General features: G+C 35.4%; 1 protein-coding gene across 1 annotated transcript in view; it reads right to left on the bottom strand.

Annotated features, from left to right (window-relative positions):
* LOC134245637 (roundabout homolog 1-like) overlaps window positions 1-25446 on the bottom strand; it is a 71664-nt gene that overhangs the window by 10042 nt on the left and 36176 nt on the right. Inside the window, exons 4-16 of the mRNA XM_062727908.1 lie at window positions 9271-9594; window positions 6886-7164; window positions 6408-6674; window positions 5095-5234; window positions 2841-3000; window positions 2478-2672; window positions 2229-2313; window positions 2155-2164; window positions 1816-2001; window positions 1543-1714; window positions 1276-1400; window positions 886-1037; window positions 129-348 (exon numbers count right to left, since the gene is read on the bottom strand). Of these exons, the coding sequence (XP_062583892.1) occupies window positions 129-348; window positions 886-1037; window positions 1276-1400; window positions 1543-1714; window positions 1816-2001; window positions 2155-2164; window positions 2229-2313; window positions 2478-2672; window positions 2841-3000; window positions 5095-5234; window positions 6408-6674; window positions 6886-7164; window positions 9271-9594 (2315 nt within the window). The remainder of the gene's footprint in view (window positions 1-128; window positions 349-885; window positions 1038-1275; window positions 1401-1542; window positions 1715-1815; window positions 2002-2154; window positions 2165-2228; window positions 2314-2477; window positions 2673-2840; window positions 3001-5094; window positions 5235-6407; window positions 6675-6885; window positions 7165-9270; window positions 9595-25446) is intronic.

Genomic DNA, 25446 nt, shown 5'->3' with positions numbered 1-25446 from the left:
ATTTCATATTTGTAAACCAATATTCTAGGCCGTGAAAATACTTGTGGATGAATTTTATTCTGACAAATCATTAATTAAATTTATCGCAAATAATTGTTACTTATGATTTTCAGCATTAATGTATTTACCTCATATGACTTGATGTTGGAATGTGTGACATCATTTGGAGGAAGCCACTGCATGGAGATGCTGGTGTCATCAGTTTTATGTATGACCACGTGGGAGGGGGCCGTGACATGCTGGGGAGGGAACTTGACCCCCCTCCTGGGTTCTGTGGGCTGGACTTTCATGGGCTGGCTACACTGAGTGGCTATGTCCTGGCTGTAGGCCTTGATACAGATACTGTACCTAAACAACAATAAAGTCAAACATTTGTACTCACTTACATTTCAATGCTTTAACACTTTAAACATCTCTATCTAACTGTGGTATATCATTTTGTGTCAATAATTAAACCTATGCAATTAACATTGTATGTGTCATAAGTAAAGTTACGTTTCAATCATCATTAAAAGCTTTTACCAGATCACTTTGGAGAAATTTGAGAACCCAGCTTGTTGAATTGTATGCATATACAGTCATTAATTACAAATACCAATGGCAGATTTCTAAATTTTCTGTTAACCCAGGAGAATTTCTCTCGCCAATGGGCATAGCATTAACATTTTTATTATGATGACTGCCATACAATGTATGCAAAAAAAAAAAACAAAAAAAAACACAATCACAAAACTTGATTAATTATTACATCTAATTTTCTTGATCAATTCAGCATATGAAAATTCCTGACCAGAGAAAGAGTGACATGAATTGTACACATAAGATGATTTGTTCCTGAATATTTAGATTACTTATTTACACTGTACAGATGCATATTAATCTTACCACTTGTGACTTTGTAGGTTCTGTATGGTGTAGGATAGTGAGGTACGACTGACTGTCACCGAGTTCATCCTGCCCATGTCACCTGTTTTTAGGTCTCTTATTTCTCTGTATTCGATCACAAACTTGTCAATGATATCCATCATCTTATGAACCTACAATGTAATGTTTATGTCATTTTATGACAAGAGTTTAAAATTTCTAAATAGAAATTTTTTAATTTATACTTGTGATATGGGCCTATCATTTAAGTTTCAACCCATGAAAACTCCAATGGAATCTAAGTGTGACAGGCCACATAGCATCTCAGTGCATTTTTCTATAAAATTATATTTCAACCACTGATTGCCACTCATCCACCTTTTCTCCACTATTATATGAATGGGTACCTACCTTCCACCTGACTTCCACAGCAGCTGGAAGTGGTTCCACTGCAGTGAGTTCCACCACGATGCCCTGCAGACTATTCTCAATCTGTTTCCTGGTCAACTGGGTATTCCGAGATTTGTCTGATACAGCTGAAAAACACAAATAATATCATTTATATGGTGTGGAATTGCTTAACTTCAGAATAATGTGTCAAATGAAAGAAAACCTGGGTATTTACTGGTTGTGCTGGACATAAAATGTTTTAATTCCTAAAGGTAGTTTTCTACTTACTTCGTGTGCTTACAGGATCCGACAGTTCACTTGGTACCCCGACTCCATGAGAATTTCTGGCTCGCACCAGGAATACATAGGTTGTATCTGGTTTTAGGTTAGTCACAGTGTAAGATGTAGGCTGGACAGAAGTTGTTGTAGGTGGAACAGAATCGGATGCCACAACCCAGCCCTGAAAAGATGAAAAAAGTATTCAATGTAAAATCACACCATTATCATCCCTGTAGCTTTCAAAACACAACCTTATTTAATCTGAAGACTTCTAGATTTTACCTCTGAGGTTTCATGACTGAAGTATTCTACAATGTAGGCATAAACAGGCGAGTCTCCATGGTTACTGTTAGGTTGCCATGACAGTTTGATGGAATTGGACAGGACCTCTACGACAGTTGGTTTGGATGGTGGACCAGGAAAGGTCTTCACATCCTGGGTACGATGGAATGTCACATTCTTGTTAGACTCTGAAAATGAGCAAGAATTGTCATATCTTTCTGTTTTATTACAAATATATGAAATTTTCATATGATGTGATCTGTTTTTTTCCTTACTTTTGACTTATGTTTATGGTTTTTATTTTATTTACCCTTTACTGGACCTCTATACTTTTGTTACCTTATTGAACCTCAGTTAAGTTTTGCAGGTATTGGTCAGTTACGACCTATTGTATTTTGGGGTATTTAAATCGCTGCAGTAATGTGGCTGACTGTGATGTTTCCCCAGTCTCACTTGATGCCTTACATGTGTAATTCCCTGAATCTGACTCTTGAAGATCTGTAAAAAAGGATAACCATTTTTCTTTCTATCATCAATTCAATAAACTATAAAATGGTGTACATTTCTTATGCTTTTTGTCAAAAGGAAAATCAAGGAAAAGGAAATGCTTTTCAATTTACCCTGGATTTTTTGTCTAAATCATAACCTGCTTCTATTGTTACCTGAAATCTGAAGAGTCCCAGAGCTGAGAGCAATGATTCTGGAATTAGCAGTGATTGGTCTACCATCCTTTAGCCACCATATTTTGGGCTTTGGGTCTCCATACGCCTCACAGTGGAGGAACCCCACTTCTCCTGTGGGTAAATTCTGGCTCTGGGGGCCAATTCTTATGATAGGGGGTGGCCTTGTGTCATTTACTGAAAACAGAAGTGGGTCAGATTCTGAAAACAGAAGTTCACAAGTACAGAGAAAACCCAAACCATTTATCAAGTTTTTTTCTTTATTTGATCAAATTCTAATTTTATTTTTCTCAGTTTTATTAGCCTGCAAGTCTTTTTTTATTTTTGCTTGTACTTATCCATTACCTTTGACATCGAGCCTTGCCGAAGCTTTGGCCGACCCAAGTCCATTGATGGCCTCACACTCGTACTGACCAGTGTCCCCGAGTTGTACTCGCTCGATTCTCAAAGTACCGTCTGAGGCCACTGAAAATCTTCCTGATGCAGTGTTTTGGAATAATAGAGTCTAGAAATTGAAAAAAAGAAATTCTCTTGAATTTTTCTGCATATAAATAATTCATTCTTTATTCCCTGTTCTCGCATAAAGAAGTTTTTCTTTATTCCCAATTCTCATATACGGATTACATAAAGTCCCTATTCTAAGTAGCACCGTTATTTCAATTAGCGGATCACTGTTTTCAGATAATGAAAAGCCTATTAAACCTTTTTACTAAATGCAATAGCATGCAATAAATATAAAGTAAATTACATCAAAAATTAATTGCGAAAGATTTTAGGTGCAAGATTTCTCAATTCTGACTCGGTAGACCCTTTTATTCACGACTTCAAATGAATAACAAAACCCAGGATGAGTGAGTCACTAATATGGCCATCTATAAAATAGAAAATCAATTTGGTGAACAGTTTTTATCGTGATATTGCAAGTGATCCCTTCTGCCACTACAGAAAACAAAACTGTTGGTTGTGGTCTCTAATCAGACAAAACTATAGCTCTTACTGCCAAAAAGAGGCTGACCCTTGAACAAGAGGTCAACTAATCACAAACTGACCAACAAGTGTGGACCCATTTTTCATGGACACAGAATTAGATGCCATTAATCATATTTTATACAAGATCCAATTATATTCCACTGCAATCATAGAAATCCATAATTCTAAGGATAAAAACATAATTTTTTTGAGAAAATTTGCATAAAACCTTAAATTCCTAATGCACTGCTGTTATCCGCAAAAGAATGGATTGAAAATCATTTGTAAAAATCATATTATCTACCACAATTAAATTCCGATTCTTTTATTCAATACAGAATAGCATTCATGAATGATTAAGCTGGCCAGAAATACACTTATGCAAAATGCCGCTATTAACAACCCTGTAAAAGGATCGGATCAGTGTTCAAATAACAAACCTGAAAAAGTTAATGACAAAATTATGAACTATGGGGAGGTATACTATTCTTTTCATATGAAATATTTAATCTCCTTTTTAACTCGGCTCCAATTGCGAGTGCTTATAGGATTCCTGTCTAATGGATTGATGGCTTACCACTGCGGAGGGCCAGAATTCCTACGCTCAGAACAATATCATAATCTCTTGTCTTCAGAAAGAGCCGGACTATGAAGAAAAGCCCAAATCTAATGCAATTTATCAATCATGTCAATGCACTTAATGATTCTTGGCTGAAATATGAATTTTTTATTGCCTAGGTCAAAAAGACAGTGATGAAATGGCAGGGATGTGAATTTTGTATGACTCTAACAAGAAGCTAAAGAATTAGATTTTTTTTCTACCTTGACAAATACCCTTTAACACGTACAACCTCCAAACTGTAATAACATGTACATCTAAAAATCTGTTGCCTTTAACTTGGGGGATTTTCAACATCAATTTGGTAGCCACTGAGCTCACATTTGTATTCCATCCCTAACATTAAGACCTATACATTAATGATTGCAAGAGAATGCCCATCACGTTAACAGTAAAGCCACTTGATGCAAGAGCACCGACTGTAGAAAAGCCTATCTGATGTAGCTTTTTCATTGATTGGCAAAATTGATAAAGGGCTTTCCGATTCTCTTGAGCCATTGACTTAAGGTTAAATCCTTAACTGTCAAGGCCATGGAAATTAAACTACTGTTCTAGAATTGCAATTTGTTCAAAGAGATATAGAGAAAAACACCATAAAGACTCTTGAAAGCTTGAATTACTTTGAATGGTATGAAGGCTGCAACCTTGCTGAATCATATATCAATGTCAATAATGACAACAATGGTACCATTTTCCCTGTAATGATGTTTTTCCATCTTCTCAAAACCACCATAAAATTCATACCCATCTATTGCATTAGCATTAAACTCGACTTTCCAAGTTCTCTGTCCTCAAAATGACCGCCTATACAATCCAACAAATACCTCGTACTTCAGACTACATGGTATAAAACCAAGAAATTAATGCAAATTGGGATCTATCCACTCAATAGCCAGACAATAATGAATAAATGTGTTTTAAGTGCAAGAAGCACTCCGCAATCATTGCGCATTATAGGAAACCTAACAGTACTCTAGTCTGCAGCGATGCTGGAGGGAGATATATAGTTACCTTTTCCCCCGAGGGCTTGTTGGACGTTTTGCTCCATATAATGGTGGGTTGTGGGATGCCGGTGACGGAACAGTGCATGGTGACGGTGCGCCGTACGCCCACCACCTGGTCGTGGGGTCTCACGTCAAACGATGGCATATCTGTAAAACAGAGAAATATCCATTTCAATATCAGATCTCACCTACTAAACAACATGCTATTAAGTACACGGTAGTCATTTGATGATATTACAAATTTTAAAACTGATACACATACGGTGATACCATATAAACATTCTGAAATGATTACCAGTATAACAACATTTCTACATGTTTTAAACATCTTGCTTGAAAGATCATTTCTTGAGTTATTGAGTACATGTATATGAATAGGGTCAGGGCCAATGAAATAGGGTAAAGAACCGAAACTTGAAAGTTTCAAGATATCTATCTTTTTTTTTTATTTTTGATATGAAAATCATATCTAGACAATATCAAGTCTAAATCAACAGTCTGATTTATTGTATAAAAAATACTACATAAATTTCACATTTGATACTCAAAGTTTAGGTACAATGTAATATAATTTATATGATTTGGGTCATAATCTGTGAAAATATATGTTTACTGTCTTTTAAATACTGATTAAAAATGATAAAAGTGTTCAGAACGTCTAGAACAAGAAATATAATGCTCAGTCAAAGTTCTTATCAATTCCTTCATTCATCTTTAGCGAATTATTAACTTCTACAAGTCTCTCTTTGGAACACAATCGCAATAGATAATCTTGCCTTTTGCTGAAAATGCTGACATCATAAACTTTTACATAATCATTGACCAGATAAAAACCGATATTGCCTAGACAAATCACAACAGTGTAACACTCAGTATAACAAATCCACCACGGGAATCTTCTATAAATAAAACTCAAGATTTGCTTCTCAAGGAAGTCCCCTATTATGTCTAATACACATCATTTTTCATGTGCAGCAAAGAAAAATGATGCATGTCACTAAGTGCTATATATCTGAACTAAATTCCTCAGGAAAAGTTTGACAAAATCCAGGCATATTTGAGTCCATTACTTTTTTTCATTTGAATGATGTTGATTCTAGATAGTTTATTTCATCAGAAAGGCACTCAAACTTAAAACAAATTCTATCCAGAAATATTTTTGAAAAAGGGAGGTAATTAATATAAAAATTTTGTCTTTGGCAAAACTCTTGACATTGCAATGTGTAACAGTTCTATATCTGATGACAATGTTCAATACTGAAAACATGACCATTGGAATGAATCCATTTATTTATAGTTTTGCCTCCCCCTATAACTTACACTGGACAGTGAGTCTAGCCACCGCCTCAGCTGTTCCTACAGAATTAGATGCCATACACACATAGAGCCCAGCATCTTCTGCCTCAGCCTTTTCTATTCTGAGGGTGTTGTCATTGAGAACCCTGACCCTCCCAAACTTCAGGGCCCCATTTTCCTTCCTCCATTCCACTGCTATAGGCTGATCCCCCACCACCTCACAGGGAAAATGCACTGCCTTTCCTTCCATGGTGATCTGGTCCACTGGAGCTTTCCGGAAACTAGGTTTCTCTGTGAATTAAATTTGAATTATAATACTGCTTTTGTCATATATGCTTTTTCATGCTTATCAACTAATTTTAAGTAATCATTCAAACTTTACATTATTTCAATTCACCTTCAATACTTTTTTTTATTCAAAACTCTACTTGCAATATTAAATTTCAAGTTTATACAATGATCAAAACATTAAAAAAGAACTGATTTGCAAACAATATGTTACCCAAAACTGTAAGTCTGGCTGGGGCACTTTCTTTTTCTCCGGCTGTATTTGTGGCGATACATTTGTAATTATCGGCATCATTTAACGTGACTTGAGAGATGATCAGGTCTCCGTTTTCCAGAATTTGGATCCTATTGCTGTCTGTCAGGAACTTCCTCCCTTTCATCCACAGGACTTTAGGTTCTGGTTCTCCTCGTGGGGGGCGGCAGCTAAAAATAGCCTTGTCACCGATGGACACGCTCTGATTGGATGGCGACTGGAGGAAATCGTCTCTTAGAACTACAAGAAACAGAAATTTATTGTAAGAGATTCCAACATGACTTTGACATCTTTTTATTTTATTCGACAAAAACAGCTTCATCTCTATTCTAAATTTACGGTGTTTAAAAGAAGCACTTTGGAAAAACTATAGATTGTGTTTCTGGAATTTTTGCTATTTAAGGTCAAGATCTAGTAAATGAAAGGTGCCTACAGATTTATCAGACTTGAGAAATAAATTCCTTTATTGATGCTTTACAACTTTAGCTTAGTCAAATAAGGTGTTTCGGGGCATAATTTGTAGATAAAAAAAGATGAAAAACTGTATTTTAAAATGTCATTTTCAATGAAAAATTAAGAAAACCAATCATGAATATAGGAGTTTTTCTCATATTCGACAAAGGAAATGTATATAGATTGCCTACAGTATCTCAGAAAACGATAATTATATGTTCATGGCCTCTTCTTTAAATCAATATCAAATTTAATATAGGTATCCAGTTTACTTTTCATATGATTTCAACTTGAATGTCATGAAAATACCCTATTTTCTACATAATTCTGCTAAAGCCGTAAAGTACGGGAAAAAGAAAGTTGAAATTGATTATGACGTCACAATGGATCTAGCACCAAAAAGTAGTTTCAAGTTATTTACTAGATCTTGACCTTAAAGAGAGGTTCATTTGAGAGCAGATGATCAATTTTTCCCATGTCTACCTATTCAGTTCATACAACAGACAATGTTGGAATTTCATGAGACATGAAAATCACAAGCATCTCAAATTTTTAACACAAAAAAGTTTTTAAAGCAGCATCTTGATATCCTTCTGTTGTCTAAGATATCAATATGAAACAATTATTGAAAATGATCTTTATAGATGTGCACCTGTTGTGTCATGATAAGATATTCAAATCATTTCACATGCAGCTGGGAAAATAAATCTGCAGCACATCGGGAAAAATGATAAAACAACTTAAGTCAGAGACTGGCATATCATCATTCCTTTGCAAAGCCCCTTTTGATGCAGTGGTTTGAATTTATTGAGAATTTTTATTACCTCAATCTTTTATACAAAAGAAAAACTACAAAACATTTTGACACTCCATAAAATTACAAACTTTTCCCATCAAAAACTTATAAAACTTCATGCCCTAGTCTCAATTTCCATAACAAGCAGCCAAACTTTAGAATTCTTCTCACCCCCATAAAGGTATAATTTCCAATAAATTGGACAATGAAACGATATCATTATGCAACTGCTGGCTACAAGAGACGACTTCAATGTTATCTGTCCTTCTATCTACATAACTGACTGCATGTTCTCTTTCATCCTGCGTAGCACACTCCGACAAATCCCATCTATTTTTCGCCTATTTATGGAAATACCATTAAATTGCTCTCAAACCATTTAAATTCATTTAAATCGAAAAAGTGAAAAGGGGTGGCTTTGAAAGAGATACAGCATATTTATTCGACAACGCTTGTGGATATGAATTTTCAAAACCTAATCTATCAAAACGTGTACTGTGAGACAGCCATTTTTTTTTCACTTTGGTTGAAAATATTATCACTTCACAAATACCTTCCATGCATGTACAAATAAAACAATGATAAAGTAATTTCTTTTTATTTCTTTTTTGCAGCTTAGCCTGGGAGATTCGGGCCTTTACCATCTGCATGCGTATCAGCATAAAAGAAAACAAGGTGCTTTGAAGCCATTACAAAAACAAGTTTTATCACTAAAAGCCAGTAGCCATTTATTTTTAACTGGATAAGTGGGTCATGAATCTCCATCGTGCATTTACAAATGTCACTTTTTACTGCTAATCCGCTAATTTTGCTCACATCAATTTGAAACTTTTTTCTAAATATATCGGAAACTCCCAAACATGTTGCAGATAGCTAACAATTAACAACATAACATTTGCCAAGCTTTTTTATCATTGAAGGCTGTTAAAAATTAATAAACAACATTGAAGTTTTCAGTTTTTTATCCCCTCCCCCCAAATTATTATTATTTTTTTTTTACAATCTACTCATCATGAGTACTCTCCCTCTGTAAAAACTACACTCCCCACCCCTGAAAAATGCTATTTTATTACTTCATGTTTTCAAACCTTCCTTACCCGCAATTTTGAGGGTGGCATTTCTAGAGATGGCGCTCCCCAGCCTGTTGGTAGCATTGCAGTAGTACACGCCGGCATCGGACTTGTCTTTCTGGTGAATGACCCTCAGAAAGAAGAGCTTGCCCCCCTCAATCAGCATCTTTTGTGAGAAGGGGTCTTCCACAATGGTAGCCACTTTTTCCCCATTGTGGTACCAAGTGATGGTGGGTGGGGGGTTGCCGTCCGCTTGACAGTTCAAAGTGGCGGGGTTGTCCTTCGATAAGTAACCATTTTGAGGGTGTTCCGATATTCGTGGGTAAGAGTTTTGGTCATTTGGCGAGGCACCTAGAAAAGACAATATAATCTCTATAATTGTTAAATGTGCATTGCATACTACATCATTTTCTTTAATTCAAAGTTCTATCTCAATATGTTTCAAAGAACACACTTTTTAAAACCACATTCAGATCATAAATACAAATAATCTCTAGTATTTGGTACAGTATTTGAGTTAAATCGATATGAAAGCATGGTTATTTAGCCATACTTAAGCGCGGAGATTTATACAATTTTCCGTTGGCACCTAGAGCAACTCTCACCCAGTGCACATCAAGCTTTTACATTAAGACACATAATGAAGATCTAGACACAATCAGGATCAATTCTGTGCATTAGCAATCTTGCAGAAATTACTGGGATTAGAACCTTGTCAAAGCGGCACCTACCAGTCTCACCATAGAAGTGATAAAATGCCTGGGAGGAGAGAAAAAATTTACATGCACTCCAGCTTCAAATGAATGGCTATTAGGTTTTTTTTTTTTATTCCAAACACTAAATTGATATGTCCATGAGCCAAACCTAATCTTCCTCTGAAAACAAAATCTATGGAATCCATTTGTAGGTTTTCTCTGAACTTGTGGCATGGCATCACCATATTTCAGCCATTTAAATGAGATAGGAAGGACACTAATATGGATCTATGGTATAATTACAAGCCCTGTGGTCATGTTGCTGGACTTTAAAACAATTTTCTTCCTCCCATCGACCACAATACAACCCCCTCCCTGACCCATTAATACACCAACCCCATCTATCTTGATGGACTTGTTGTCAAAGTGACAAATTTGGTTTGGAAAGCTTTATATTAAGGTAAGTCACTCCTGAAATTTGTTATATCAAGGATTTTTTGAGAAGTATATTTTGGACAAGTACTCATAAAGTGTAACTTCGCAAAGAAAATAGGGGGTCAGTGTGCATCCTACTGATCTACGGTACATTTAAGTTGACCTTTTTGCACTTAAATTTCATTTCTTTGGTCAATTACTTTAACCCTTATTATATTTGATTAGATGTAAGCAAATATAATCTTATTTTACGTAAAATAGTTTGAATAATATTTATCAATGAACAAATCTTGCAAATTAATGCGCGTAAATTATTGTGTGACCTTATTGCACTAAAAAATAACATATTTGGGGTATTAAAAAACTTAATAGGCAATAAAAATTTTTCTTATATCAAACTTTTTACGAATTGGGTGCTGATCAGTCACAAGTATCGACAAAAATAAAAAGAAAAAGGTGGGGTCTGATGTTAATTTTGACCCATTAAAATATGTGATTTTCACCAACCCTTCTTTAATATATTTTCATTTTTTGGAAAAGTTTGTTGAGGGAAGGTGTAAAACTATATTAAATATTTTTAGCAATATCAAAACGGAAAATATTCTCTGAGCAAAAGTGTGAGGCTAAATTTCCATTATTTAATTTTGAAATGTTGTTCCACCAAAAGAAATAGTCAATAAATCTTGCTTCTTTGTAGATTTTTGAGTGACAAATTTGGTTTGGAAAGCTTTATATTAAGATCAAAAGCTTGCAATGCTGGGTAGTATAGAAACAATATTTACTATCCATAATACATCTGTAACATCTGGTGTGATTGGTGCCAGCAGAACTAAATAAAACTTTATGACCAATTAAAATCATGAACTCACTGCTGTAAAGATAGTGTGTCATAGGAAGGTGCTTATTACTGTGTTAATAAATTAACCATAGGAAGAAAATGGCCGGGTCTGCTTCATGTCTTCCCAATATTTCTGACACATCATATCAAACTGAAGTCCCTCCAAAATACAGCACCCCCTGAATAAGCCTTTGAAACCAGTTTTAACATGTTTCTACTCTTTAACTCATTCATCATAAACTATATAGGTAGAAGTGCAGAGATTTTCTTTTTCCCCCTTTGATGCTAGATCTCCTGCTTCTTTAGGTAAATACCCAATAGCGAGATTCAATATTGTCAAATGCAATTCACCTTTTTCTCGACCTCTTTTAACTCTATCCTGATTAATTATTGATTGAATACAGAGTAATCTGCATTAGAAAGCCATGACCAGTTGTTCCAAATGTGAATCATCTGTCAGCTTGAAGAGCCAATCTAAAGGGAAACTGCATGACATAATGGACAATACCCATTAGGCTCTTATGGTGGGACAAATCCCTTTGAACATGGACTGGCCTGGGACACTTGGGAGCACAACAACATCTGATGACCTCTTGTTCCATCATTTGGTCACTTTGACTGTTTTAACAAGGGACACTTCAGAACCAGAGCAAACTCTGCAGTTTTCTTCGTTCTTCTTCCCCAAACAATCAATACCTATTGAAATATTCCTATAATTTCCTCATTACTCCAGGATGTCCAACAAGACAGAGATCAATAAAAGCGAACTATTGATACAATATTCTGCTTTTTTCCCCCAGAAAGCTAGTCCAACCCAAACAGGTTTATGCTCTTAGAGATGAGACAAGATGGCCAAATACAATGATTTCGAAAAATGTTTATTTATGGCATTGCTGAGTGGCAAAGATAAGGGAAAGTTTGTTTTATAGATTCTGCTTGTGTGCACTCATCAGATGGACTCTTAGATTAGTCCTGGACTTGTGAATGCTGCCTCGGCTTGGAAAGGAAGAGACAGATGGATTAATTGCAGAGGCCAAATAAGATTCTCTTTACAATTTGCATATTCTGTAGAAATTATCTCCATTTCATTACTAGGTCATTAAGACCCTCCTTTGAAGTGGGATTGCAAAGTGTCAACCCAATTTTTAATTTTATTTCTTTTGTCATTTGTCATTTCACATTATCAATTCATTATAGACTCATACAAACCTACAGATATTTAGAAAAACTGAGTAATGTACTGCAGACTAAAGAAGACACATGGCAAAATGGATGTAAAACTGCTATCATAGATGACTATGACTGAGTAAATATGTTTTTCTAGCAGACACTTGGCTGCATGGAGAAATTAATGCATTTATACATTCATTGACACAGCAGTCTTTATCAGATTCAGCTTGACCAATGTTTATAATTATGTGTATGTACATAGACTGATTGTTTATGTAGAGGGTCTGCAGGTTATTTGGGCAGAACAAGCCCTGTCCTATATCAATATTTATTTTCATAGACCCATAGCTAGAGAGTTATAGCCCTGCCCTTGTTGTATGTATAATTGATGGCTATCTGTTCCACTAAATCTGGGGCAATTTTACCAAGGAAATGCTTTAACATTCATCAAAAGGATATTACAGATTTCCTCAATTTGCAGCTCAGTTAAGCAGCAGACCAGGTACAATAGGGTATCAATGTCCACACAATGGACAGATCCCTATCAGCTAAAAGGTTATCACCTTGGCTGAGGTTTATCTCTCATTATACTACCATTAGCTGGACACTATAGATACCCTTTTCAACCTCTCATTTTTACGACATCTAAACAAGAATATTAAATGAACATAAACATCCAAATTACACTAGGGGAAAACACTTGTGTGCAGAGCAGAAGGGCAGGGAAGTCATTGCCAACTCTGGTATACATCAAGCGAGGGTCACCCAGGTCTTGACACCAAGATTCTTTGCTTGTTGCCAGTCACCTTAGGTGATGATGAGCAGGCATAAACAAACAATTAGAGCCCATCCAATCTTTATATGAAATGCAAAAGGTGCCAAACATCACTTTTGAGGGCCATCTCCTTCCTGCCAATTTTCTGGCCCTCCTGGTGAGGCGGGCAGTCTGTCTGCCCCTCCAGCTGTCCAGGGGGGCAGTGACAAAGACTTCCCTTGACGATTATCATGTCTCCAGTGTGTGTATATAGGTCTACATCTAAATATTTACAAGATTGTTATCGTTCCAGAAGTGGTTGGATGTAAAAGATAGGAATTGTTTGCAAATGCTATTTAGTCAACACTGCAGGAATACTATCACAAAGTTAAAACATGATGGAACTGCTGTGAACTAGAACAAAGATCTAGATGGAGAGAAAAATAAACCTCTTTAACACTAATACCCAAGTTGCTACGCTCTTTGCTTTTATCAGTCACATCTTTATCTCATAATGAACAAGCTCTTTTTGCCAGTAATACCCAAGTTTGTGTCTTTGTATGCTATCAAATCACACCAATGTAATAAATCATAATTTTTTCTCTTGGTCAAATTCCCCCCAGGCAGCCAATATGCCAGTGGTCATGTTATAGGGAGGTTTGCTGACAAACTTGTCTGGGGTTATCATTGGGCTCAGTCTGTAGTTACAGACCTAATGAATCATATATCTGTCAGCCAAGTCAGGAAGTCCCCCCATTCCTTAGAGGTGTATTGTCCATATCAAATTTTGACAAATTTGAGTGTGAAGAAAATTATCTCTGGACATTCAGTCCAATTAGTCCTGACATGTTCTGTGCAGCGCCAGCCTCATATATCAATCACTGATGGGTCATTAGGCCCTGTTGGTTCCAATTAACCATGCAGAGTCCAATTTTTCATACATGTAAATCATCATTCATGTCATCATCTTGAAATTAAAGGATCCAATGTTCAATGCCTTAACTTAACAAAAATTGATTTAAAAATTGGTCATATTCAAACAATTTTTTTTTTCAAAAAGGTTACCAACTGTAATCTTGGGAACCTTCTTGTTTCATTCAGGAAGATATCCCCCTCTCCCTTATTGCATCTGACAGTAATCAAATTAAAAATCCTTTTAGCAACAAAATTTTCACACATTAAATTGCTGGAAACTGATTAAGGCTTCTGTTAACTTTTTTTGTGTTTTCTTCCTAAGAAAAAAAAACAACTTGCAATGTTGAAGAAAATTGAATTCAGGAGTCGCCAGTGTTTGGCAACAAGCTAGGTGTTATCTGACTAGAAATGCGGTAATTGCTCCCCCGAATGATGTATTGAGTATTGATGCCTCTCTATACTGATGATGGAGGAGAGAGATTACAGTCCCAATATTGAGATGTAACAATCGGCTGGGTTTCCAACCAAGATGTCTGCTGCAGGAAGACAAGTATTAATGAGCTATCCCAGTGTGCACTGCATCCTAAGTCTCAACTCTTCATGGGTAGAAATTGTTCTTTCAAAATTAAATGGAAACACTGCATAATGAGGGAAACTGACTTCTTAAAAGCCTATAAAATGTGGTTTGTTTTGTTTCATTTTGGTTTTTTTATTTTTTTAAATGGCATGTTTGTAATCATGTCATTAATGGCACTTAAGTTCTCAATCAATGCTGAAACCAGAAATGAGACTCTTGGAGAAAAATACTTATTTTTTGTCAGGCTTCATTTGTATGCTATGAAGCAATGCAGGACAAAATCCAAAATCGCTACAGCCCTGATGAAACCCTATAAGCTTTCACAATTACTTCTAATATGGCTGAAAGATTGGCAAGAAGATTACTTGGAAATTCCAATCGGAGAATGCCAATACCCAGAAAACATTGCTGACCACATAAGTATGGAGTTTTGCCTCACAAGATAATTATCCTGTCATTTCATCACACATCTGTATTTGTTGAAGTCTTGTATTAGTCTTCTTAATCAGGCTGTTTTGCCTTAATAAAGGCAATTACAGTCTCGTATTATACCCACACCGCGAAGGCGTTTAGGACTCAGGACAAATATGAGGAATCTAAAAGCTAATGTAGTGTAATGATAAAAAAATTTCATTCATTTCTCTCTCCCTCGACAACAACCAACTGCTGGTTTGGGAGTCGAAATCTGGCAACAGAAAAATGGCTCAGCCATTGTATGCCTTTATGGTGCACTGGAAAAGAATTTAGAACATATATAATCTGCTATTTTTATCTGACCTGATGTGCAAAGTCTTCTGATATTGTTTATACAGAGAAGCCTTGTGGGTCATTATCAACAGTACTATAAGTTTCTAGCATAGCACATCTTGTTATGTCAGCTAATATTTCTGTTGTAGACGTGCTCCACTTCCAACAAAGCCATCCTCTTATTATTTTCCCAGTTCAAAGGAAAACATTTTCGGAGAGAGAGAAAACATTGTTAACAGAGAGCAAAAGTATTTATGGCATTCTTAAAACTAGTTCATATGCAATTTGCTTGAGGGGATTTGAAATTAAGCCTAATTCTTCGATGCTGCAATGTACCGATAATGTCGGAAATCCATTAAGCTGTAAATTAAATGACGGTTTTTTCACGAGTTTTGTTTTTGTGAGTAATAAGTAGAAACTGAGAGAGAAAAAAACTACAAATAATGAAAATAATCCAACTGTCAAGAACCTAATCACATCAATGCAATTTGTTTCCAACACTTCAACCTGATAAATATTCTGTGTACCTTCATGGCAAAAGGCTGAGAAAAAACTCGATGTTTTACATAATAGCTATTATAAAAGCAATTTCAAAGCTTTTTAAAATTGTTTCATGTATTTTTCATGCTACAAAAATTGAAAAATTGCACTTTTGTGTCTGAAAAATCTTCCTTTGATTAATCGGCCACATATTTTTACACTTTCAGGATAGCAAACAACAAATTAACAGCACATTCAAACAGGGAAGATTTCCAAGCCGATTATTTATTCAATACAAATTTTACAAGTGGCTTTTGGCTCTTTCTCTTGTTTTAAGCCACATTCTACAGAAAGGAATTACCCTGTTTCAAATTAAAATCAATCAGCTTGAAAACATCAAGCGTTTCGCACGGATTAAAAGCAGACACATACTGAAACAAAGTCGAAACTTAATGTTTTTGCCGCGTATCACAAAACAACACATTGACTTCAGGGGCATGCAACTTGGGGGGAAGGAACATATCCCAGAAAAACAAGCAAAAAAGCAGTAATCTTCAATTAATTCTCAGAATTCAAATAAATTTGAAAGATCAGTAAATAAAGGGAACCATATGTATGGACAATATTGTTTCCTTCTGTTGAACAAGGGAAAATTCTGCCAGTATAAATGTGAGAAATTATTGGACCAATGTGTTAAAAATGGGCACTTAATTCTGTTTTGATGGTGAAGGTGGAGACTTACCATCTGTATAGGATATAGGATTGCATAGAATTAACTCAAATTTCCAACATGATCAATGGGTCTCATAGGATAGCTCACCACTGAATACAAAATCATTCTCAAATGCTCCCTGCACTATTGACATCCAAGCAAAAAAATACCTATGATACCTCTCAACTTTTACAACATTTTAATCAACTTCAAAATATATGAAAGGCCATAATATCTGCACTGTTGACACATCAGAATGTGCATTTAAACACATGCACCTGTTTTTAAAATCTGCACTGCATTTTACAGCCATAGGTTTCTGCCAAATTTCAGAAATATACAAGAAATAGCTTGAAAGCACCACAAAACAGAAAGTAACAGATGTTTCTGCAATGCTACCTTTATTTTACTGTTCTCAGACATTTAGCACCCATTCTGGAATACCATCTGAAACTATTTTAGATTTATGGCTTATGCAACTTGATTTCTTCGGTATAAAAATCAAGGGGATATCTATACAAAATCCCCCTGATGATGCTATAAAAACATAGAGGAAAATGATTTTATCAATGGCTGGTGTCAATGGCTTTTGCAAATAATCTATCTAAATCAGACTGTCAGAGGCACAAGAGGCAGTCAGCACGTAGTTCCATCGTGAAAACAACAAGGGGGATACATTGTCAAGTAAGTAATGGTAGGGAGGCAATGATATGTTTAAAAATCCATACTTGCCTTCTTCTTCAATTTGTACTGGAAAAAATTCTGAATTTCTAACTGAGAAATACACCCCTTCTGTTGTTTTATTAAGAAAAGATTACCAATATAAAAGCTTAATGCAGAACCATTCTTCAAATAGGATGACAACCAGAAGATAGAAACACTGTCAACAAATTGAGCACTGCAGATTTTTACGATGGCACTGGATAACTTTTCATTTCCACACTCCATACTGTCCCAGCAATAAAGTCCCTGGTTTTAATTCCCAGTTAATCAATGGAACATTTAGTCTGTCATAGATAGAGTGATCTATGCTCCAGATACTACTGGAAAAAATTGGCCATTTTGGAACCCAGCAAACCCTTAATTTTGTTCACTTTTATGGCCCTTTTTATGATATAACCCATATCACTTATAATTAAGCGAATTTCTTGATATGACAAAGAGACCATTAGCATTAACAATATTTCTCTTGATAGAGCTAATTAATCAAAACTGTAGTTTATCTGTGGATCATTTGAATAATGCAGGGGGATGAACATTAAAGCTCCACAGAAAATCTGAGATGTAACATGAACTCCAGTTGATGAAACAGAACACTGTCTACTACTTGCAAATCTTATTTTCCCATAAAACATTTTTTTCTATGCCTTTATGAATATTTCATGACTTCCGAACTTTCTGCCTCACTGATACTTCTCCATCTCATGTTACAGGCAGCGTTCAGGCGGGGCCAAAGGTTTAAAGGTTTACGACAAGATCACTTTTAATTTTCATTAAACTTTCACATGATGTTTAAAACAGCACTGCAATTCTTTTTAAAGGTTAGTTTTGTCATTTATGAGAAAATGTTACACCCAATACAGTAATTCATAGGCCAACCCATTTGGTGGTTATTACAATAACACTACATGTACAAATGATAATATGGCTAAATCTTAAAGAACGCTGAAACTGAGTGTTTCAAATTTTGTAAACTCTGCTATTTTTTCTCTTAATCTTCAAGGAAATGATTACAAAAGCTTTTTATTTTATTTCTTTCCCACATCAAACAAATCTCTTTAAAGCCCTATTCAGCATCGTGAAACCACCCAATCTAAATACTGTACACACAATTCCCCTCTGATCTATGGCTAAAGGAATGTCAAAAAGGTCAGCTAGTTCAGCTGGACAATAGGAAATGAGCCATTCAAATTGATCTTCTTAACATTATACCTACAAGAGCATACAACAGGCCAATTTGCTTTCCTGAAACCCAGACACATTCTAAACATGAAAATGGGTTCATTGTGTAACCTATTTGCTACAAAGTGTTCCCCTGACTGCCTGTTGAGTTCTCTAATGGCTTGATCCTGAGCACTAGTTATGTACCAATTGATTTTTAATTCGACCAAATTGTTGCAGAATTTCTCAAAATTTGCTTGAGCGGCATTGTAGCTCACATATTGATCCAGGATTAGAGCCTCAACTTCTTTAGAAGCTTCTGAGGAGAAATTGTATGCTTCTTTGCATTTCTCATTTTCTCTGCAAAAAATGAAGAAAAGTGTGAAGAAATTTAATATATTGACCTCTGCAGCTGCTAATATTCCTGGTAAGAAATCTCCCTTCCTCCTGCAGAGCCCCCTTTGTTCCTGTGAGCAGTAAATTAGCTGCTGTTTGATCAGCCATACTTGTACTTGTAGCACCACAGAAGATGCCACTCCAAGCCTTGGATCTCCATGCAGGAGGAAAACTGAAGCACAAACACTTTGGTGCACAAGATGACTTTGATTCTCGGCAAACCTAATTATGATATTTTTCTAGTTGGAGAGTGAAGAGTCATTAAAACTGCAGTTTCAGTTTTTTTTTCTCCAGCAAGGCACCCCCATATTTTCCCATTTTCAAAAGCTTTGGCAATACTCAATATGCTCTCACTCTTAGCACACTGGCAGAGACAGCTGCAGTGAGTACAATCAGAGAGATGATAGGGAGTTTTCCACATTTGTCACTTCTCTGGCAGTTTTCTGAGGAAATCTTTAGGAGGTGATACTATTCTTTTTTCACAATGCTGATATTCTTTTGGCACGGAAATAAAAACAATAACTTTAGAACAGACAGAAAGCCATTTTTGCAAAGTTCAAGAATTCAAGAACCCATCAATTCTAAGAAAATTACTTACACAATAAATATTTGATGAATTTTTTGTTTGCATGCTACAGCAAAAGATAAAGACTTCAGAAGATATTGAGAAATAATTTATCTATCTCCGTCAAATAAATCGGTAACTTACTGCATTAGGAACTAGAGCACACATTGCCCTAATGTTGAGCAATAATGATGATATATTTGCCTTCTTATTGAATTAAAACCCAATTGCAAAAATATCATATTGCAATCTTGAAACGAAGCATAGAACATAATCCATCATTATGACCTTTGATGTAAGGCATGGTTTTGCACATAGGTGGAACATTACTTGGGAGAAATATGAAAACTTGGACACATCATACAGAAAATATACCTACCACATGCCCTAACTTTATTATGAAATCAAGCAAAATTTGCATGTTCAAACATCATTATGGCTGTAGCAATATCCCTAATGATGGCTCATAACCAAATCTTGCCATCAATGCTTGAGCAACTTTTAATTTCTTTCCACAATAAACCAAGTTCCTGTTTTCTTTGCTGAACTAATCCTGCCTTTTAAAATCTCTGAGGTACAAAATCATATATCATCTAAACTAAATCACAACACAATGTTATAATTATAACATATGGATATTTTGTGTTACATTCCAGCAATTTTTCACCCAACAACTGACCCTATTTTTCTTTTACATCACTGGTTCATCTTGTACAATATCTTAACATTTTTTTATTGTATCTTTTTCCCTCCTCCCCTATATTGGAATTTTTGACAGATTTATAACAACCATATCTTCGGTTTCACGAGATTTACGAAAACTACACAACAATCTCATAAAACAACACGCAGGACAAAATATTGTCCTTATATGTTTCAAATTTCTCCCTTGTTTGCATTAAAACTGATTTTAATCTCTTTTTTCCAAGCAGAAAGTCAACTCATGAATTTTTCATTGCTTTAAATCAGAAGAAGAGCCGGGGATACAATGCCACATGGGAGGGACCGGAGTTCACAGTGGCATATCTCGGGTGTCGTAAGTTCTACTCCCTAGACATGTGCTTTGATCACTCACTTTATGGACACCTAATAACATGGAATTTAAGCACCATACTAGAAGTATTAAACACATAGGGAAAGATTATGTCTTATTAAAGCATAGCTTAAATCAACCCGTGCAAACAAAAGAGCCCCATAAGAGTTTTACCTCTGGGTGGCCAAATGCCCTGACACCCACAGCGCTATGGTACCTATAGCAGACAATTACTTAAGTTCTTTGTGATTATTTCACTTAGTTTAACAGCCATTAGGGTAAATCGTCTATGCATGTTGAAGTTACATTATAATCCTAGTCTCATTACAGTTTTGTTTGCAAACTTTCAAGCTGGTACCACAAAGTCTCTGTTCAAGATACCAAAATATTGTTTGAACCTAAGAAATTGTGATCTACACCAAAATCCAAATCGTAATGAAGTTGACCTAATAAGTATGTACATCCGGGCCCGTTCGCCAAAATGCACAGGTTTACACCTTTCTGTAGTTAGAAAAAAAAAGATTTAGATGCTGACCTTTCTTATGTATTAAGTGACATGCAAGATGAAAAGACCCTCCAATAACTAATGCCCCTTCTAACTTCAAAAGCTCTGCATGACCAAAGCTGATAGAAATATGTTGCCCCTTCTATCATGAATCACGCTTCCTGCACAAGATTAAAGCAGAAATCAGACAAAAGAATATGAAACTGCATCTTATCATAAGGAGGACAGCATTTTTATGACAATGAAAATATTTCTTTACGTCAAAAAATCTAATGTGTCTGGATAACTAGATACATTGTTTGAATACACTACATGCATCATTTTAACTTCTTCTTTCATCCTTTTCAGTTCAGTGGATTTTTAGAAAAGTCCACCTTTGCATTCTAACAAATCTAGTGTCTGTGTATTTTGTAAAAAGTGGGGGAAAAAAACACTTTAGAGACTGACTTTCAGTGGGATTTAGGTTATCATTATCACTTTTTTTTTCAGCAGGTTAAATTTGATTTTTTTTTTTTTTATAGATTAAAAGCAATTCACAGTTGGAGAGGAGACACATGATCTAATGAAGATGTAGGAGCTGAATGGTCCGGTTACATCATGATCACAGGCCTGGTAACTTAATATCCCCGGATATTTCCTCTGGTCAGTAGGAGAGGGCCTGCCTGGCTACCCATAACAATAAAGATAGCCATCATTTGTCACCTCTGTGGTCATCCAATGGAGGGTAATGATGGGTAAATTGTCAGGTGTGTGATTTAAGATTTGGGGGCTGGAGAGGGTTGAAAGATAATTTCACAGTTAAATGTTTTTAAAACTCCCGAACAAAATAATCCTTAAATTGTCCATTTATCACATGAGAGATAAAAAGGCTCATAGATTTTCTAAATAAAGTATCTTTGAAAAAGAATTTTCTTTTTCTGAAGCCTTTTTTAATTTACTTTTTTAAAATTCTTGTAAACAAATTTTTCACTACTTGTCATTTGCAAGTGCTATTAATTTTTTTAAAAATTACTTAATTTAGAAACTAGGCATTATAAAATTTGAGTTATATCACATAATTAACCCTACATTAGAAGCACACCTGTACTTATGATATTCTTGTGTATATATTAAAAAAAAATACACAAAACAAGAAAAATGAACCACACCATAAAAGAATGATATTTCCGTTTTAAATTTATCAGGCTAATGCCAAGGGAAAGGGTGTAACTACCATCATTAAAAAAATTTACATTTTTTATTTTAAAAGATAGAATTTTCTTCACACTTAAATTGAATCCTTGGAAGGGGTCAAACACGTTCATTAGCTTTGACTGATTAACTCATAACTCTTCCCCGATTTTTTTCAGCTACCTGAATGTGATACAAATCACTCTGTGCTCTGTTTTTCACTTCATTATCTACCCTCCGGGCCTGAATTGCTAATTTTTTTTCTACCTGCACAACATTGCGTCACAATTACATTTTTATTGCCCTGCTGGTGCCAGCTACATCACTTATGCTGCTGGCCAAACAAGGGAATTAATGGACTGAGCTAATAATGATTTTTATCAACAAAAGTAATTTTTTTTCCTCTCTTCATAGCTGAGGAATCTTTAGGAGCTATATTGGGCATAACTTTCTGTTTCATTTCCCCTTTTGTCCGACAAACAAGGCAACAAACATCGAGCATCAATTGACATTAAAAATAATTATTTGATAAAATATCTCCGGAGCTGGAATCAAAAGAGTTCCGCCACATTTTACGATCACTGCAGTCTACAGATCTGTCAAGGAATTGCACTTTTAAACCAGCGAACAAAACATTAAGCAAGGCAAAAATACATTTACATGTCTTTCCTGCAATTTAACTGAGAAGTATACAATCCTATCTGACCATCTTTTGTTATGAAAGAAAAAAAATCCCAACCTAACTAGGCTTGACAAAAACATATTCATGCTGGAAATCCTCTCTTTCGATATATTGAGAAGGAATTTCGGCACCAGAAATCAATCAAATTGTTTGCTAACATAATCTACTGAGTACTTAGAGCAGAGAAAGTCGGAAATTTTCTTGTGACAAATCGTTTCCACCCTGTGACATTGGAGGTAGACCTTTGTGTATGAGAGTTAAAAGAAACCATGCTGAGATAACTACAGTTTTAAAAGAACTTGGGTATTCTCAGGGTAGGAAGGGATTATATCACAGCATTGTAAAATATTTCAGATTAAGCTAAAATTTCTCTGCACGACAGTATCTACGACTGCATATGTTCTCAAAACAAACCCCAACAATTAAAGCACAGCCCATGAGTTTATTAGATATTCGTATTGGCCACAACAATTTCCCCCCTGTTTTATCTTTACGTAAATTACCCCCTTCTTCGTCAGTTACCCATAAACCTTATTGACTTTTCAATTACCGAATCAAGAGCAGAAATACTGACATAAAACTTCATACTGCAACATCAAAGGGTAGGAAAAATGCTCCGCTATACCCTTTATTTAACTATTCCTCATCAAGTAACACTAATATTTACAATAATCAGAATGTGTATACTGGATTTGTCTAAAAGAAAACCATCTGTTGCACACAGGGAGTTTGCAGACCACTGTCTTTTCTGACAAGGTTCACAAAAGGGGGGATGAAAAATTACTTTGTTGACATGTAACAGTTTGTGAGTTCTAGGACTTTAATAAGCCTGTGTTTTACCTCACAATATTAATATTATTTAGGTATCTCTGTTGTGTTATTCAAATATAAGGGGTTAAAAATAATAAACATGCTGCACCTCTGCTGGAATGGGGCCCCCTTGGTGCAGTGGTCATTCCAGACACATCTTGTGGGTGTTAATAATTAGTTATTATCCCTGGTTATCACACATACAGCTAGAAAATCTTTCATCCCTGATCACTATGGGGTTACTGCATCTCCCCTCTGGACCATTATCCAGAACTAGGCTGTATTAATTACATAGAAGTTGATCTGCATTTTTTAGTCCCCTGCTTGTAACTCTTTAGAAACTGGATACTTAGCACTCTTCACTACAGATGAAGAATTTCCACAGCCATTGATAGAGAGGGATGAAGATTTTACAGGGCCTGCAATACAAGACCTTTCATTCAAACTGATTCTCTTGAAATCTGATGTTTGGTTCTATCTCTTGTCAGATCTTGAGGGTGCACTCTTAACTGCACTAAAGCCCAACAGTTAATGACAATTCAAAATCAGAATATTTCTTTTTACGACCCAGCCGAACAAAAATCATTTTTGTTATTCGAGAGCCAAAAATGTTTTGTTTGGGACTTAATTGGGAAACTTGGTTTTTTTGCTGACAAGGAGATTATGTAATGCATGATTCATAACTAATCAGAAATTAAAGAAGCTTTAGATGGGAATCAAGAATGGCAGGGGGCTCAGTTGAACACATTAAAAAGTCATAATAACTACCCTAACCAAGTATATTTAATGCACTGACAGGACTTGTGTACAGCACAGTCTTCATATCACACCTGCAAGGTGTCATTTCAAAAATCACTGTTTTATAAAATAATGTTATCTTTTCTCCTCATCAAAAATCAAGATTGCAAACAAGTACAGGCCGTAGTATACTAGCCGAAAATAGTGATCATGCCAGCAAATCGTCACAGTTTAAACCGACGTCAAAGACACTTCTCTTCAACCGATATCAATAACACACGGGTTCTTTAAGCCGAATGACACAAATAGAAACCCATCTACCATCAAAACCATCCTTGATATGAAAACCCTGTGTACATTTTAATAAGTACACTTGAATGTTCTCAAGATATCAAAATCTTGTTCAATTTTTTTTAAAATTTGCCAATTTTTTATTTGAAAGCAGACAGTGTTTATTTAGTGATCTCAGTATGCAGGACTTTGTTGATATGAAGTGACTATAAACCTTGATTTTTTTGTTTGTTATACAGTGGATTCCATTTTATCGGATAGCGGTTAAACGAATATTTCGGCTAATCTGATACAATATCAGAGCACAAAACCATTTATTATATATTTATTAATAATTTCACCTGATATTCTGATAGGAAAATATTGGATTTTCGTTTTATCTGATACAAAAATTTTGCCTATCATAGTGATTTTCATAATAATTGTCTCATTCACACCTCTACCTTCTGAATGTAAATCCTTTGTTTACACAAGTTTGACACTTCCAGACACGATAATGAGGGGATTAGTCACGGCTGAACGAACGGCAGCACCTTACCTGTGTTAACAGTGGGCACACTAGATCGATATGTTTTGATAACAATAGTGATGACCGGCTTGGGTGTTAATTTAGATCATTGATAATTGGCTTGTGTGCAATTTTGTTTGGTGTGAAATTTTAATTATTGAACTGTTCAGTTTGAGTATGACACTTCGCTTGGACATTAAATTAAAATTATCAGAATTAGACTGTCTATTAAATGGTAGCGCTTGGTCATTTAGTTGAATATGTGTTCACTTTTAAGTGCAATTTTAAGAATTAAAATCAC

The sequence above is a fragment of the Saccostrea cucullata genome, unplaced genomic scaffold (assembly GCF_032062105.1).
Source record: "Saccostrea cucullata isolate Sc308-1 unplaced genomic scaffold, CSIRO_AGI_Scuc_v1 ctg181, whole genome shotgun sequence".
NCBI classification, from domain to species: domain Eukaryota; kingdom Metazoa; phylum Mollusca; class Bivalvia; order Ostreida; family Ostreidae; genus Saccostrea; species Saccostrea cuccullata.
The sequence above is the reverse complement of the archived record's forward strand: the minus strand, read 5'-3'. Positions and strand labels throughout refer to the sequence as shown.